Source organism: Enhydra lutris, unplaced genomic scaffold (genome assembly GCF_002288905.1).
Source record: "Enhydra lutris kenyoni isolate GAN:26980312 unplaced genomic scaffold, ASM228890v2 scaffoldscaffold55, whole genome shotgun sequence".
Taxonomy (NCBI): domain Eukaryota; kingdom Metazoa; phylum Chordata; class Mammalia; order Carnivora; family Mustelidae; genus Enhydra; species Enhydra lutris.
The window spans coordinates 4,451,816-4,469,787 of NW_019154139.1; the positions used below are offsets into that span (position 1 = coordinate 4,451,816).

Consider the following 17,972-nt stretch of genomic DNA (forward strand, 5'->3'; position numbering starts at 1 on the left):
GGCCCCTCAGCCTGCCCCCGAGCTGGTGCGGGACGACCTCATCAGCCACTTGGTTTCACAGGCCCGACAGGCAGATGCATTTTGGAACCTCTTGTCCCTGTGCTCGTGACTACTCGGACTTCACTCTGCAGCTCCTCACCCTGTCCTGTCCACACCACCAGAGCGAGGCCAGGTTTAGACCGCCTCCCACCCCACCCCACGTCTGAATTCCGCAGACAACAACACAGTCAGAGCCCTTCCTACTCTGCCGTGTCTATCGACTGCCCTAACTGCTTTCCGGGGCTTTCGGCTTCTGTCTCCATTCCCGGCGTGTCTCTAACCCTCTCTTGCTGGGCAGATGCTGCCACGCCCTGCCCCATGCCTCCCACTCTCCCGCCTTCCTTCCGTGTGCCCCGAAGCTTCTACTGTGCACATCTCCAACTCTGTGGCCTTGGGAGCGGGTATGAGGAGACTCTCCCCCCAGAGTGGCCCTTGACCAACGATGGGCAGAGTGTTGGGGAAGAACTCCCCCAGCTTTCTCCCCTTGAGTAGGACAAGGCAGAAGTGAGGTCCACGTGTTCTCTCGGCTAGAGCTCTGGGGCCCACCCTTGTGACTTGCTCCTTAGCTCGCCTCACCTGGGCTTCCTTCCTCCCACCAGGCCACTTTCCGTACTTGCAGGTGCTTCCACGATCACCTCCCAGCTGGACTCCTCCCTTCAAATCCTACTTGGGACCAGCTTCGGGCTCACATCTGAGCCAAGCCACCGCCTGTGCCCAAACCTACCTCAGCATTCGCATCTATGCCTCTAAATCCTCACTGACACCCACCAACGAGGTGACCAGTTTCAACCAGGAACAGTGGAGGTGACAGCAACACCCCACCTCCTTCCCCTCGTATTGCAGGGGCCAGCGGAACGATGCGTGTGAGGCCTGCCAGTGAGAATGGGCACTTCCTCCTGGGTGCTTTCCAGCCCCTGTTCGTACCTCTTACCAGCATCTACTTTGGGCCCCCCTGTGAGGTGGTGGGAAGGAACCTGTTACCCCCATCAGATTGGGAGCTCCTAGAGGGATCCCATGTCCCCATAGCCTCTGGCATGACGGCTGACAAGTAGTAGGACCCACACACGATGCCCTGGAATGAAATCCCACTTTCCCTCACTCTATTTCCCAACACTTACTCCCCGCTTTGGCTTTGTCCGTAGAGAGAAGAACCAGGCTTGGGGTCACTTTCGCGATGACTCCGCCAAGAAGTCCCAGGGTCAGAGTCCCTGCATGGTCAGAAGCCTGGAGGTAAAAACATCACCAAATGTGAGAATGAAAATCAGAGAAGCAATTCCACTCTTGTGACTTCTGGAGGCTTCCGGGCGTAAAGGTGAGAGAGAAACAAGGCTTAGCCCACCGCGTGTACTGGAGGAATCCTCCTTCTCCTTGTAAAGGGCATCCTACATGTATGTGCAACACATTGACTCACTCTCAGAAGAGAATTGAACCTCTAACTTGGATTCTAGGATGTGGGCGTAAAAGTATTAATTAGGATGGTTCTGCTAATAATAGAAGCTTTGGGACAGAAGCATTCTAGGTGGCACTGGAGCTTGGCTCCTGTGGGGGATGGCTTCTGTCTCTGCGGCTCCTGCCGTGGGTGCCAGGCAGTCCGGCTGCAGCTGGAAACACCATCCTTCCCTGGCCATTTTCTCACTCAATGTCCATATCAACCACTTTCACCAGGAGGAGCCCAAACTACCCCCTCACCCCGAGGCTGTCAGCATGGTGGCCACATCTCCCAGAAGAAAGGCTGAAGATTTCAAACACCGGGCTCCTCCAGTCCCCTTATCCGCCGCTGCCACTCCCAGCCTGGGGGCCCAGAGAGCTTCCTTTTGGTTTCCCTTTGGCCGGTGCTCCTCTTGACTCAATGGCCACCATTTTGGGATCCGGCAGACCCGGATTGAAATGTAGGGCTCCCGCCCAACCTTTAGGCTGGGTGACTCTGGTTGCTTGGTTCTCTCCTCTGTGAATGGGGCTCTTATGGGATCATCAATCAAAGAGCACGTGTGGACAGGCTTAATGCTGCCCCTGGAAAGTTCTCTGCACTGGCTAAGTCTCATCTAGCGGCCACGTCGCCAGTTCTGAATGTCTCTCTCAGCCCAGTCCACATCTCTGTTCCCCGTTTTAGGGCTGATTGCATGAGGGAATAGAGACATTCACAGGGGCTGAGGCAGAGGAAGGGAACTGAGGGGCCGCTGTCCCCCACAGACCTGTAGTTAGTGGTGCCGGGCTGAGTACTCGAAATTCCGTAGAGATGCTAGATCTTACATGCCCTTACCACGAAAGGAAAAAAAGGAAAAATTTTAAAAGTCTTAAATATGAGGTGCCTGGGTGGCTCAGTCCTCAAGCGTCTGCCTTCAGCTCAGGTCATGATCTCAGGGTCCTGGGATCGAGCCCCGCATCGGGCTCCCTGCTCAGCAGGAAGCCTGCTTCTCCCTCTCCCACTCCCCCTGCTTGTGTTCCTTCTGTCTCTCTGTCTTTCTCTGTCAAATAATAAAATCTTTGAAAAAAATGTCTTAAATAAAAAGGGCAGCAGGAAACGTTTGGAGATGAAGGACAAGTTCATGGCCTTGACTGCGGTGATGGCCTCATGGGTGCACACTTACCCCCCAGCTCACCAGGCCATGTATGTTGAGGACATACAGCTGTCTGTGGGTTGGTCTTGCCTCAGTAACCGGGTTTTTCTGGGTTTTGACTTCTGCCTTTGAAAACTACTGTTTTTGGCCGGAGAGGTAAGAAAATGCATTGTGGGAGAGAAAAAACAATCCCCCAGGTGGCTTTTTGACCCTGAGCTTGTAACGGCACCAGGATGGAGACCCAGCTAGCAGGGGAGGTGGTTGGGGTGGGGGAACTATCCTGGGTTTGGAACCAGACAGCTCTGAGTTTGAATCCTGACCCCAGCCCACACTGGCCAAGATCTGGGGCCACTATTTAGCTTCCCTGGCCTCGCCTTTCAAACATGGGGCAATTACATCTGCCATGCAGGGGGGCAGGGCCCAAGGTTGATGGGAATGATGGTGGTGAAACAGCCCAGTTAGCCTGGGGTAGGCACACATAGTGATAGGTGACCCGTCCATGCCGGCTCCTGCCTCATCCTCTACCTCTCCAGGTACACAGGGAGCCTCAGCCCTGGACCAGACCCACGGAACCTTCCCCAGTCTGGAAAGGGGCACCACGGTGCTCTGGGGGCATTCGCTCAGCCTCCAGGCCATCCCATTCGTGTTTGAAGGGATTTTGGACGACAGGACCTAGCCGTTCTCCAGTTCATTGTCAACATATAATCCGTACATGGAGGACTTGTCTTTCCGCTCTAGCTGACGTAGCAATAGGTATATAGTTTAGAAATACCCTGTGAATCCACATAACCTTTGAGACTCCTGGGAATAACTATTTGGAAAAAAAAAAAAAAAAAAGGTCAAGCTGTAGGGGCGCCCTGCTGGCTCAGTTGGTAGAGCTCGTGACTCTTGATCTCGGGGTCATGTGTTCCAGCCTCATGTTGGGTGTAGAGACTACTTAAAAATAAAATCTTGGGGCACCTGGTGGCTCAGTTGTTAAGCCTCTGCCTTCAGCTCAGGTCATGATCGTGGTGTCAGCCAAGGTCTCCCCACCAGCCTCGGTTCCACCTCTCCTCTGTCCGGTAAAGGGCCCCAGAGCACATGGACGGGCATCCCACCTTTTCCATCACAAACCGGGTGGGATGCGTGGCTCCAGAGGGGAGGACAGGGAGGTGGGGTGGGAAGGAAAGGAGTGACTCCCTCCCAAATTAGCAAAACGTCCAAGCTAAAGTCCCGCCAGAGTCCCTGTGCATGCCTGCTAGGTGGGACTAGATACGCAAATCAGGAGCAAGGACTAAGAACTCACAGCATCCGTGCTTCATAGATGCGTGGGGAATGAACAGAAACTCAGTGTTCCCCAGAGAGAAATCTCCCGATAAGCCGTTGTGTTGGACCGTGTTCCCACACGGTCACCAAGTTAAAGTGAAGTCCTGACAGTGGCCCTGAATCCACACCGAGGGGTGTGATTGCTGGGTGATGCACTGGTCCATGGGGGCTGTCTGACAAGTGCATCCTATGACTTCTAAAACCTGACAGGTTCTGGACCACTGTAGACCTGAATACGACCAGCCCTGTGCTCCTCTCTTCTCCCTGGGAGATGCAGGAGTGCGGGTCTGCGCGCCTGCAGGACTGGGGAGGGCAGTGGGACGGGGACCAGAGCCTGTCTGCTCATCAGAAAGGAGGCTCCGACTGAGTGTGGGTTTCCCGGGCTGTCATAACGAGGTACCACACACTGGGAGCTTAAAGGAACAGAAATGTATCTTTCCAGAGCCTGGAGGCCAGAAACCCTAAATCCTGGTGTTGGCAGGGCTGGTCCTTCCAGAAGAGGAGAATCCTTCCCAGGCCTCCTCTCTCTCAGCTTCTGGTGGCTCAGACAATCCTTGGTGTTCCTCGACTTAGGGACACCAATCTCTGTCTCTGTCATCACACAGCATTGACCCGTGTGTGTCTGGGTCCCTCCTCTCCTCTTCTGATAAGGACGCCAGTCATATGGGAGATCGGGTCCACCCTAATCCAGTATGATCTGAACTGGACTAATTACCTGAAATGCGTGTGACATGGGACATCAGAGGAGAGGGTGACTCCAGGGTCAATGGGCGGTGTTGCTACCCCTGGGGCCAGTGAGCTTAGAGCAGGTGCCCAGTGACATCCCAGGAGATGCTTGGGGACAGCAGGGTCCAGGCTTGAGCCTGTCGTGTCTGGCAGATGTCTCTCAGATTCTCCGGCCAGGCTCTAAGTTTGTGGGCAAGCCATGGGACAGGCCCTGACCACCCATGTTCAGGGAGCAGAGTAACAGTCTGTGATGCTGAGGCTCTCCTAGGGCTCGCCCCCTTGAAGCCTGAGTCCCCTGCACCAGTGCCTGCTTGGCTCCGGGCACATGGGGTCATCCGTCAACACACAGATGCCGAGCTCTGCTCACAGACCAGACTCGGAGTTGGCTTGGGCGCCTGTGGGGACAAAAGCAATCCCCTTCCTTACGGGACAGAATGCGCCTCACACTAAGGCGCTCCGCCTGGCAGGTGTCCCCAGGGAGGAGTGAAGAACTCATGTGTAGAAACCAGAGTAAGTTTCCCGGGAAATGGGGCATTTGAGGTGAACATGGGAGGATGAAGAGGCTTTTTAAGAGGTAGGATATGAGGGAAAGGGCACTCCACATGGAGGGCACAGCATGGGCAAAGGGAGGGCGGCCGGGAGAGCAGGACAGAGTCAGAGAGCGGTGTGTCCGCGGTGACAGCACCAGACTCTGCACGTTTGCTCACAAGCACTTCAGCTTCAACTCCCTCATCGTCGGAGAGCGCCCCAGCCCTGGGCCTCCGTTGCTTGCTCAGGAATTAGGTAGCTAGGAAAACAACAGAGGGCCAAGCAGACATCATTACTGCGCCCTGAATTAATTAACAGAAACTTGGGGACAGCATTTCAAATGCTCCACAGCAGAAAGCACTCTCCTCTAGCTGGCACCTGCCGGAGTGCGCGCGCCTGGGTCACGGACGACCTGAGAACCCTGTCTGCTGATTTAATTACATACATGGCCAATGAGATTATTATGAATTTTTACCAAAAAGCCAGTGACATTTACAGAGATTACAGTAGGAATGCGCTCACACTGGCCAGCTGCCCCGCAACACAGGCTCCCCGGGGCCCTCTGCTTCACCAGGCTGGGGCCAACTGGCGCCCGGGGCCAATGAAAGCCCTGAAGCGGGAGGATGCCATCCTGAGCTGGGCTGAACCCAGAGCGGAAGGAGCCAGAACTTCTTCCCAGCATCAGACCTTTTGTTTTGCATTCGGTGAACCGTGCTTGTCCCTGGTTCGTGCTAGACCGAAAGGATCATGACACTTAGAACACGCGTTAGTTCGGCGTTGGATGACGAAGCTCACAGACTCACCCGCGATCCATTACTGAGTTTTTCCTAAAGGTTAGTGCTGGGGTCAGAGATGAGAGGCGCCTGGTGTCTGGGGCCCAAGGCACCAACACGTAAGTCACTTTTGGCAAAAGCCTGAACAGAGGCCAGAGCCACGCTGGGGTCCTGACCTGAAAAAACACTCCATCAACTTCTGATGGTACAAGTGACATGGGACGGGGACATATGTCCAATGGGGCTTTGGGGGATTGTGTGAGCCGAGGTATTTCTTGGGCTGTGCAGGAATATGAAGTTATAATGATTTATCAGTTTAAACGTTTCCTTTGAGAGAGGACTGCTCGGTCCCCCCAACCCCCAGCGTCTTCCAAAGGTACCGGGATGCTGGGGCAGGGCACAGAGCACTGGGACGTTCACGATGCGGAGACATCGGCTCGGGGACAGTCCCCTCCGGGCCGTGGGCTGGGAGTTTGGGGATACGACCTCGGCGGCTGCTCGTACAATGTCACATCGACCGGGCGCGTTTACGATTTTTAACAAGAGCCTTAAAAAGTCCGATGACATCTGTTGAGAGTTTAACTGTGAGTGTGAAAAACCACTACAGGGACAGTCAGAAGACCCGACCCGTCTTCGTCCCGTCCAGACACCGCGGCGGCCCTGGGGCGCAGGGGGACCCCGGCCACCGCACGAGCGCCACCTCCCCGGGAGCCGCGGGGTGTGCAGGGCGGCGGGAGGGCCTGCAGGCGACTTGCGTGAAGTCGGCGACGGAGCTGCCCGAGGCAGGGAGAGCGGGCAGAGAAGGGCCCCGAGCGCCGGAGCGGGAAAGAAACGAAAAAACGGACATTTTATCCTCCCACCGGAAAGTACCAACGACCCGGCCTCGGGCTGCGCCGCCCGTTCTCCCCGCAGGCGGCTGGGCGCGGGGGCGGAGAGACGGCGGGGCGTCCCGCCCGAGCGGCCCCGGGGCCCGAAGCCCCCCGCCGCGGGCCGGCGAGTTCGCGCCCCGCCGAGGCGCCACTTTTGTTCTCGGGTCGGGGAGCCGGGCCGCGGCGGGGCCGCAGTGCGCACGCGCGGGCGGGGCGGGGGCGGGGCGGGCGGCGGGCTCCGGCCCCGCCCCCCTCCGCCCCGGCCCGCTCCATCCGGGCACTGCCGAATTAGCATCGTGCCGAGACACAACTTTGCCGAGGCCCTGCGAGATCCAGGCGCGCGCCGGAGGAAATATAGTCCCTGCCAGCCGGCGGCTCGCGCGGGCGGTGGCGGCGGCGGGGCGGGCGCGCGCCGGGCTGCGCGGGGCTCCCGGGCGCCTGGGGGCCATGCGCCGGCCAGCGCGGGGGGCCCGGGGACCCGGCGCAACTTGCCGGCCGGCCTGAGGAGTTGGAGCGGCCGCGAGCTCAGCACCGCGGCGCCCGGCCGCCTTTCTTTCCCCTCGCAAGACGCCCCCCCCCGGCTCCCTCCGGTTCGGCCTTGGGGGAGGGGGCTCGTGTGCACCCCCCCCTCCGCGGAGGCCCGGTCTGCCCCCGCCGGCTCCCGCCCCCGCGGAATCGCGCAACTTCCCGGGAGCCGGGGCCAAAGTGAGCGCAAAGTGCTGCCCAAGTTGCCGGGATGGAGCTGCAGAGTCGGCCCGAGGCGCTCGCCGTGGAACTCGCGCGCCACCAGGTAGGCGGCCGGGGTTCCCGGGCCAGGAGTGGGGGCCTTCAGGGACCCGAGCCCGGCGTCCTCTTCCTCGTCGTGGCAAGGTCTCCACGGCTGAAGGTGCCCGGCGAGTGCTCCTCCTCCAGCCTGCCCGGGGGCCGGGGGGAGTTTTTACGCGCCCGGCCCCCCGCCCCCCGAGCTCCTCCTCCTTCTCCCTCCTCTCTCGCAATCTTGCAGTTTGGGGGGTGTGGGGTCCGAACCCCGTGGGACCCGAGCTCCGCTTCTTCTCTTTCTCCACTCAGGGTCTGCAGGACTGAGGGTGCCAGGAAGGGGCCCCTCCGTGAGCCTGCCCTGGGGTGTTTGTGTGGGAGCGTGGACCGACCCCCACCCGGCCCCCACCCCCGTGCAACCTGGCACAGTTTGCAAAAGTAGTTTTGGCGATTGTTGCTCGGGCTAGCGGCGGCGTGGCGGCCGGAGCCCGAGCGGAATTGCGGCGTGCGCGTGTGTGTGTTGGGGAGATTAGGACGCGACTTGAATATTTATGAGCTTTGCTCGACACGGACTCGCCGTGTTTACTTGGCTCTTTGTTCCTCCCCCCTCCCCCGGCAACCAGTCACACTCACACTCACTCGCACACGCACCCCTGCCTGCAAACTTGCACGGCTCGGGGCGCGCCGCCGGGTGGCCGCGGCCCCCGCCCCGCCCCGCGAGCTGCCCCGATGAGGCGGCAGCCACAGGTAAGCGGCCCCGCGCGGCACTGCCCGGCCGCCGCGCGTGCAGGACGCGGCCCGGGGAACTTGGGGCGCGCTGCGGACAACCCGGTCCGCGAGCTGTCGGGCGGGGGGCTGCGGCCCGCGGGGCCCCGGGCGCACTCGACCCCCCGGGGTGGCCGGCCTGAGCCCGTTCCTCCGTGTTTCCGCAGAACGGCGACCTCAAGAAGCAGCTCCACGAAAGGCAACCGCGGATCGCCGCGCTCAGCGACAAACAAGTAAGCGAGCCGGAGCCTGCGCCCCCAAACTCCGCCCGCGGTGGGGAGGAGGGGTCGCCCGGCACTTTGGCAGCACCCTAAAAAGTGCCGGCCTCGGCGCCGCACGCTCAGACTCCCAAAGGAGTCTGTCTGCAGCCCTCAAAGTTACCCGCCCCCTCTTTTCTGGAAAGAAAGAGCCGGGCTCTTGGAGGCCGAGGGGGGGAGAGCAAGGCTCCGGCAGTGGCCGAAAGAGAGAAGCTGCACTCAAAAGGCGGCGAGCAGCCCGGCGTCCATTTTGAGTTGGTGGACATGTTTTTGGAATGTGGCAGTTTCTCCCGGCTGGGTGTCCCCCACTTCATGCCGCTGTGAGGGTAGGGGTGGCGGGGGTCGCTATTTCAGGCCTGGATACCAAACTCCTTGGAAGCGATTTCTGGATTCCATTGCAAACCTGATTTAAAGCGTCGTTCCTCCGGGCTCCCCCTCCCCTCCACTTCTCCAGCATCACTTTTTATTCTCGGAACCTGACGCCAGCTCGCGGGGAACAAAAGAAAGGCGCCCCCAGGACCCCCCAGTTCTGCTCCAACTTTGGCCTCTGGCCTCCAGGCGTAGATTGGGACACCCGAGGAGCGCCTCGCGGCGTGGGGCACGGCCGCCGACCCCCCTCCCGGCCCCTCCGGGGAGGAAAAGTTGTCCATTGTGACTTAGTTGCGCTGAGCTCAGCGCTCGGGGTTTCAGCACCACGAACAGATGCCGCCGCCAGAGCGCGGCCGGCCGCGCGCCCCCGCCCCCGCCCCCTCCCTCCCCGCCGCTCGCGCCCCTCCCCCTCCGCTCCTCCCCCTCCGCGCCCGGCCTCGGCACACGCGCTCCCGCCCCTTCTCCGCGCCGCCCGGAGCCGAGAACTTTGAGCGGCGCAGCCAATGGCGCTCCCGGGGCTCCGAGGCTGGCGGGGGCGGGGGCGCCGGCGCCCCTCCCCGCGGCCCCTCCCCTCCGCGGGCCCGCCCCCGCCCCGCCGCACCCCCTGCCCATCGATCGCGCTTCCTTCGGAATGCCGGCCGCCGCCGTCAGCGCCAAACTTGGACAGCGTCGCCCCCGCCCCCGCCCCCGCCGCGGCCTCTGATGTGGCCCCCTCCGTCCTCTCCCAACTCCCGGCCGCGGATCCGATGGCCCCTCCCCGGAGGGGTTTTCGGTGGAGGGAGAGACGTGGACGAGATCGGCGGGGGTGGCGGCGACCGCGGAGCCGGAGAACTCGGAAGCCGGGTGTAAATTTCGAGTCTTTAAAGTTGAAAAGTGATGGGAGGGGGCGTGCGGAGAGGAGGGGGCCGGGGGCTGCGGAAAGAAAGATGGCTGTCCCCGCGGGTCCGCGCCTGGTCGGGGGCGCCCGGCTGGACAGGAGGGTTGGGACGAATGCATTAACCCCTTTCTGTCGGTGCCGCGCCCCCCCTTCCCCGGCCGCGCGCGCGCCCGCCCGCCCGCCTGGCCCGCGCCCCCGTCCGGGCGTGGAAGCTTCCATTCCCGCCGGAGGGGGGTCCGGCGCGCGGCCCCGGCGAAGTCGGGGAGTTCGCGGGGGGAGGGGACCCAGGCCCGGCATTACCATTTTGATTGCTTTGATGCCATTTTTGGAGGGGGAGGGGTTGGAAGACCCTTCGCTGAGCACAAAGATATTTAATCACTGTGCAGAATCAAATCAGATACTTTATTTTTTTTTTTTTAAAGAAAAAAACCCCATCATCAAATCCCGTACAGTGTGATAGCTGAGGGTTGCTAAGCCTTTTTTTCACTGGGTAAAACGGCAAGTTGTTGACTCTTAGGCTCTGAGTGGAAGATTTAAGAGAGAGAGAGAGGGAGGGAGGGAGGGAGAGGGAGAGAGAATCCAGTAATCCCGCAGCTTTTATGGCAACAATGTCTTTATGTGTGCTTCTGCATGGCAATAGTTTCACTATTTGGAGTGGCTTTTCAGAGCTTGGGTTTGATCATTTCGTCTGTATTGTAGCAAGTGTTTCAAGGCTGTTTAAAATTTTATGATGATAGTAAATGAGTAGCTATTTATTATCTGTCATGCCGGAATTTAGATGAGGCTGAGGGAAACATTTGAAAATTCTGCTCCGAGGCTCCGGTGCAGCTTCGGGGAAGGAGCTGTCCGACTCCAGGCTGCCTTTGCCTTTAAATCTGAACTCGGGGAAGGAAAGATGCTTGGGAAAGGACTGCACCTCCATCTTTTTGTGTGTGTGAAGTGTGTGTTCAAAAAGAAAGGAAACAAGGAAAACTTTTGTTCTCTGGCCTTTTAAAAATGTTTCTTTTTTTAATGACTAAATATAACATCTGGTAAGCAGCCAGCATTGGGCCTGGCCATTGAAACTTGTGTTTGGAACTGTCTGTTGTTTTTCCTTTTCCCTTTGTGGCATTTTATATAACAAGGGCTCATAAAAGAGGGAGGGGAGGGGGCTGAGGCTGTGGTGCGGCATGCTAATAAAGCTGCCTTGTCTCTCCTGAGCTCGGAGGTGAAATCTTTCAGAGGTCACCTATGAAATGAGTTGGGTAGACTTAACATTTACTTGTCTCTCCCTCCTTGGGAGAGTTTGGTGGTGATTGGCAGCTCGGCTGGGGAAAGGTCCATGCACAAGCCCTTGGAGGTGATTCTGGGCTGCACCCAGGGTCTGGAAGAGGAGCAGCGGGGCTCTGCTTGGTGACTTCGGAAGCTTCCCCGGGAGAAGCAGAAATGTGGGAGCAGGTAGGAAAAGGCCAGTCTTTTCGAGTTTGTTTTTGACTCAACATAAAATGAAAGGTAGTGCTCATTTATGGATTCGCTCAGGAAGAAACTCAGACCGTTTACACTTACGAAGACGTGTTTTTGTGCTGCTCCCGCCTGGAATGGCTGGAACGTGGGCTGTAAAGGTTAAGTTTCAATTAAAAGTGCATATGCGGGTGACGAGCTAGGTAGTAAAGGGAACCGAGGACCCCGTTACCCACATCTGTTAGAAACACGATAGCCTCTGAGTAATATCTTTTGGCGCCCAGCCATCAATTTCCCATTCATGCCCTTGACACTGGAATTGTTTTGGTGATTTCTAGAAACATGGACAAGTGTTTAAAGATGTTTATCAAGGACTCAGAAGTAAATAGGTTGGTTGTTGGTCAGAAGTAGAGAGATACAAATCCTGTATAACTCTCCAGTGTGTCTCCCACCATCAGTGGACGAGGGGATAAACAGGAAACCAGCTTCCGTAGGACCTTGCTGTTTGAAAACGGAGTTCATATTTTTTGCTTTAAAAAAAAAAAAAAAAAGGAGGTGTGGGGAGTTGGTCAGAGCTGCATTTGTCCAGGCCGCATTCCCAGGTGTGGCCACGGCTGGCTGCCAAGGTTTTGAATTCCAGTGGAGGACGGACCCCTCGTCTTTAAGGAGATATGATGTGTGAAGACTCCATTAGTTGCTCCAGTGGTTTTACGCCACGAATTTGCAGCACACGCAGAGAGGAAGGAACATTTTTATCTAAATTGTCAAGCAACCAGCACTTCCGTGTAAATAACAGACCCATCATAAGTACTGGGTTTGTTTCTTTTCCTTCCCTCTTTGGAGCTCTCAGCACGACATTTGGGTGCCACGTGTACCGGGCGTCTCCAGACTTCAACTTCATGAAGTTCATCTTCACCAGACCGAGAAGAGCCCCGTGTGTTAACCGCAGCCTGGGCAGGTGTGGCCTTGTGAGAGAGGGACCCGCCCAGAGGTGAACTGGGGGCCTTTCACGCCGCTTGATCCATCGGTTTGATGGACTCTGGATTCTGAGGAGCTGTCCTTAAGTGCAGCAATAAAAACATGTCTTCTTGAAAGGTATTATGTATGTGGCACGCACCCCGGGCGCTGAATCGTGTCCTCACTGTGATTCACTAGCCACGATGGACACCGGAGGGACTGCGCCAGACAGAATTGCAGGCTGGGTTTTATTCCGAAAGCTCCCGATTGTTTGCAGTCCCTCGGTAAAAGGACAGAGCCGTTTTCCAAGCGTTCCTTCAAGTCCGTCCCTATCCAGGAGGTTAAATTTTTGGCTTCCTGACTTTGATTGGAAGTTGTCACGCTTCTGATATAGCATCATCACATGCTAAAGAGAAAATGTCCCAAAGCTCCACATTCTGTCCCCTGTAGGGAAGAGTATGGACTAGGGTGGCAGCCCCCACCTTGGCTTGGCCCGCCACCACCCTTCCCCTCAGCGTGTCCCTCCCACACTCACCCGAGCCCTGTTCCTGGAGTCCCTCTTCTGCTACCCCCTCCCCCCCTCCACCACCCAGGCCCCTCCCCAATCATCTCTTAATTGGAAGATTATATAGTACATCCCCTATAAAAACCAAAAAATAAATAAATAAAGAAACAAACCGAAAAACAAACAGAGAAAAACCCACCGCCAACAAAACCCAAAACAGGTTATTGAAGTATAATGCACCTAGCATATCACTCACCCGTTTAAGGTGCACAATTAAGTGTTTTGTTTTTTTTTTTTTTATATTCCCAGAGATTTGCAGTTGTCATCACCATCAATTTTAGAACGTTTTCATCTTTCAAAAAGACCGCTGTCACTGGCTGTCCACCCCTGCCCAGCCCTAAGCAGCCACTGATCGGCCTTCTGTCTCTAGAGAGTTGCCTATTTTGGCGTTTCCTGTGAATGGAATCACACGACGTGCGGTGTGTGTGACCAGCTTCTTTCCCTGAGCGTAGCGTTGTCCAGGCTTATCCGAGCCGTAGCAGGTAGAGGCCCTTCATTCCTTTTCGTGTCTGAATAATATTCCATCATGCGGAGAGACCAGTCTGCTTGGCCGTTTACCAGCTGATGGGCGTTTGGGCTGTTTCCTTCCCTTGGCCACATGAATAACATACTGCATCTCCTCTTGCCCCTTCTGGTATGTTCTGCTTGGTCTCCACTCAGGGCATTCTCCCATCTCCCTCCTGCACATGCGGCGCTATCTCCGTGGTTGCTTTCCAGCAGCTTCTCTGGCACTGTGAGCATTTCCTTGCCTCTAGAGAGTGCTGGGTATTGTCTCTATCTTTTCCTATCTGCTCTGTGCTGGACTGTAAGCTCTGTGAAGGGTGGTGGCCCGTCTGCTCTCCTCTGCCCCTGTATTCTCAAGGCAGTGCCTCGTAGGGATTGATTGCACACTTGCTGAGCGAGCGGAAGACCTTGTAAAAAGACGGGCACGAGGATTAGTAGTGATTTACTGAACAGTCCTCGCCGAGTTCCCAGCCTGTAGTGGGTATGCGATAAAGGGCAGGTTATTGTATGTTCAAGATGAGCGGACAGAAATGAGTAAGATGCATAGTTCCCTGCCCTTGGAAACCGCACCAAAGAGGAAGGCGTAGATAACCGTGTTTCCAGAAGAGACCAGAAGAGTTCTGGGGAAGTCCCGCTGTGGGAGTACCTGCTCCTCGTTCCTGGCCTGGAGACCGAGGATAGCTTTCTGGAGGGGGTTGTGGACAGGAGAGGCTGGTGGCCAAGCCTGCTAAGGGACAATGGCTTGAAGAAACCTGCAGATGCTGTGAGCTTTCTAGCAGTAAGACCATGGCAGACAGCAGATGAGGGACATCAGAGAAGGCGAGCTGGGACCAGAGCAAGGAAGGCATCACTTGCCTGGATGAAGGGCCTGGATTTTACACTGTAGGCTTAGATGGAGCCAGAAGCCCCAGGAATGGTGCTGGGGCACATGGGAAGGGAGGAGGGAAAAGGAGGCCTGACCTGCCTCCCTGCTTGGCCCGGCCAGGCCATATGAGCTCTTTAGGTATTTGTCACCTGCGCAGGGAGGATCTCACGTGGATGATGGGGGCCCGGGCATGACATGGGGGAGGAGGCTGGGAACCTGCTGCCCCATAGCCCTGGGCAACCAGCACCTAACAGGCTGCGAGGGCTGGGGGCCGCTGGGGTCCTCTTCCTCCCGCCTTCACCAGAGTTTCTTTTTTTTTTTTTTTTAAAGATTTTATTTATTTATTGGACAGAGAGAGATCACAAGTAGACAAAGAGGCAGGCAGAGAGGGAGAGAGGGAAGCAGGCTCCCCGCTGAGCAAAGAGCCTGATGCGGGACTCGATCCCAGGACCCCGAGATCATGACCCGAGCCGAAGGCAGCAGCCTAACCCACTGAGCCACCCAGGCGCCCCCTTCACCGGAGTTTCTTCGAGCTGAGAAGTTGGTTGGGAGCCATGGGCTTCTGGAAACCGTTGGCAAGTCTGGCCAGTTGATTTCAAAACAAATAGATGCGCGTACGTACATGTACATATGCACGCGTCTGTTGGTTCTGTGTTACTGCTTTTATTTTGGCTACGGAGCATATGATAAGTGAAGTAAGTAATGAGTATGTTAATTTGAACCAATAAATACATACACAAAGCATACGTAACACGTATGTGACGTAAGTCAGTTACTAATAAATACATACATGAAGCGTACGTAACTCGTATGTGACGTAAGTCAGTCACTGACTTTTCGGGATTACGCACTGAAGATGAGGGGATTCATTTTTGAGCTAAGAAAACAATTACCGTTCTCCTGCAGTAAAACCTTAACGAAGGAAGGTGGTGATCGTTTTTCTTATCATTAGCTCTCTTAACAGTGAGAAGATAAGAATTCCGCTTTCAGAAAAGTTTTTACTGTGAGAGCGACACATGCTTGCTTGGAAAAAGGCTTACAGTACGAATCTGAAGGTCTCACCACCCCGGCCCCGTCTTTCTGCCCCGTGCTCGATTGCGGCTGAGAGCAGGACGTGGTCTGTGCGCACAGACACCCGAAACCTGCGTACACATGCGCGGTGCGGGCACCGCGCTCGCCGTGCCTCCGCTTGCTTCCTACACTGGGCATCATACGGCGCACGTCTGTCTTGGGAAGGACTCACTTGAATTCCATGAGCCTTGAATGAGCAGCCACCAAGTGCTGGGGACGTGGAGGTGATGGTGGGTGGGACGTTGTTATTAGCAACAGGGACGTCTCATTTTGTAAGGCTTCTTACACTTAGAAAGTGCTTTCATTGTCTGCAAACATTTCCACATATCCCTGGGGAGACAGGTGTCCCCAGGGTTTCCTATTCCTTGAAGCCCGGTGAGGCATCTGCCTGAGATATTCAACCACTGGACCAACGCAGTGGCAGGCGGGGGGTGTGCTCTGATGGGTGCTTGGGGATCGTTCCAAGGAGGTGACATTTCTACCTGTAGGGAAGCAGAGAGACAAACTGCATAGAGACGGCTGTCTGCCGCACCATACTCTGCAGCGGGTCTGTCTGGCCCATCACCTCTCTGATGCTGTCTTTTTATTTGATCGTCAGGATAACCCCATGAGTTGGGGCAGGCCGGGCAGGGGGATCTTTCCTGCTGGACCGATTGGAGAAGGGCAGCTTCCCAAGGTCAAACAGCTTGGGACCACCGAGACGGTGCCTTCTGTTGTAGCCGCTGCCTCATCTCCGACGGGCCCCTGCTTTGTAGAGTCAAATGTCCCGTAGCCACGAGAGCAGAGACCCTAAAGTCGCCCACCACAGTTCATAACCCAGCTCCCTGCATCTGGCTGAGTTGCTCTGGACGAGTCATTTTGCTGCCTTGAGCTTCCTGTCCGTAAAGTGGGTGTAGTAACAGGACCCATCCCAACCAGGAAGCAAAGGGGTTGATGGAAGGGAATTGTGGTCCTTGCATCGGAGACCACAGGAGACACCTACTGAGCCCTGCCCTGTGCCTCGGGGGCCGCCACCTTTGCAGTGCTGCTCACGACTGTTCCCCGATCCCCACGTTCTTCAAGCGAGGGCGTCCTGTTGCCCCGTGACTCCCGGTAGAGCTGGACATCGGCTGTGCCTTTTTCTCCAGCCAGTCCAAGTTTCGCTTTGATATTCAGCCTCTTAAAACAGCTGCTGACAGGGCTGTACAATTGATTTCAATTAGCTTTGAATTTTTTCAATGAGATGACTCTGATAATAACTTTGGTAATCCCACGATGCCTCATTAGAGCTGCTGGCTATGATGATTAGCCCTGTGATTTAGCAGGTTTTTCCTCTGACACCTTTGTCCAGGACCCGCGTCACGGGCTTGCTGCTGCTTTCACATCACTTGGATGAGCCCACACTGAAGGTGCCGCTGCCCGTCGCCCGCCGGAGCTCGCGCTGGGCCCGAGCAAGCACCTGCCTTCCCCGACAGCCTGGGGGCAAGGAGGCCTGTTTTGGGGGGGTGGGTATCGGTTTGCTCAGCCTCCGAGGCCCTCACCCCACCCAGACACGGGGGACTTTAGGGGAAGAGACGGGTTTCTGCAGGCGATGCCGCGTGGCCATGCGGCTCAGAATGTACGTTGTTGATGGAACTAGGAGTCTGGGTTTGATTTCCCTTCCAGAAGAGGGCCGCCAAGAAGACTGTTCACTTCTGTCTCTGAGAGGCACGTAACAAAGAGGTTAAGAAGCACGAGCTTTACAACTGGACGGACAGGAGCTGTAGACCCCACACCACCCTCCTGTGGCCGCTCCACGTTCAGTGGGTGTGACGTGGGGAGCACAGCCCCTTGCAAATGAGGTAGCAGAGCGTGGCACAAGGTAAGTGCATAAGAAGTGACCTGGGAGAGGTACTCGGAGGGTTCAGCAGGATGATGCGTTAAGCCCTGGGTCCTCAGCAGGTGGGACCTGGCCGTCATCTTCTGTTTTCCATCTTGAGTCCCAGCTTCCCTGTTCGAGGCTAGCCTGAGCCAAGTCCCTCCGAGGGCTCTCTTGGACCAACCCATTCCCCATTCACATAGCTCTTTGGGAAAGGCCTGCTCCTAATTTCCATTTTATTGAGGACAGGCTGAAGCCCGGAGAGAGTCTTTGGCTTGTTGACATCACACGGGCGGTGAGTGGAGGGGCTGCTGTCCAGCCTGGGCCTCATGGTCCTCACCTCTCCGCTGGAGTGGTGGGGAGAGGGATGACCGCACTTCATGCCACGACTTAGAAAAGTGGCCAGGACGTGCATTCAGATAAAAGTTGAGTTAGCACATCAGAGACAAGCGCTGGTGAATTTGAGGTGGCCGATCCATGATGATGAGCGGGACATTTACTCTGGAGTACAAGGTCATAGAACTTTGGTAGGACCCTGGCTCTGCATCTAGTCTCTGCCTGGGGCACCAGGATAGGGAGTGGGTGGCAGGCTGGGTGCAGGGAGGGGTCTCTGCAGCGTGGAAGCTGAGGTTTGGGCTGGCCCCCAAAGCACACTGTCCTCCCTACCCTTGGGTGGCAAGTCCCCGGGTCCGTGCCCTCCACTTTCTTGGCACCCCCTTGGCCCCCTCTGGCTTGGCTGCTGGGATCCTTGTTTTCAGGGTTAGTCCACACTGACATGTGAGGCGTCTTCTCATTTTGAAACAGCCTCTGTTTTCCAAAGGAAGAGACTTGCTTCTTTAAGTTGGTTTTTGTTTTTGTTTTTGTTTTTGTTTTACTGTGGCTTATTGTTTGGTGGTAGCGGTTTCCAGAGC

The 17,972-nt window shown here is 56.6% G+C and overlaps 1 protein-coding gene across 2 annotated transcripts in view; it reads left to right on the plus strand.

The window, feature by feature from the left end:
- Window positions 1-7,341: 7,341 nt before the first annotated feature.
- Window positions 7,342-17,972, plus strand: part of LOC111157651 (PHD finger protein 21B) — an 85,411-nt gene continuing 74,780 nt past the window's right edge. Inside the window, exons 1-2 of one of the 2 annotated variants that reach the window (XM_022519255.1) lie at window positions 7,342-7,588; window positions 8,487-8,552. In XM_022519255.1, coding sequence (XP_022374963.1) covers window positions 7,535-7,588; window positions 8,487-8,552 — 120 coding nt within the window. In that variant the 5' untranslated portion in view covers window positions 7,342-7,534. Of the gene's footprint in view, window positions 7,589-8,283; window positions 8,302-8,486; window positions 8,553-17,972 lie in introns of those variants that run through there. The other variant, XM_022519256.1, reaches the window with a different exon arrangement.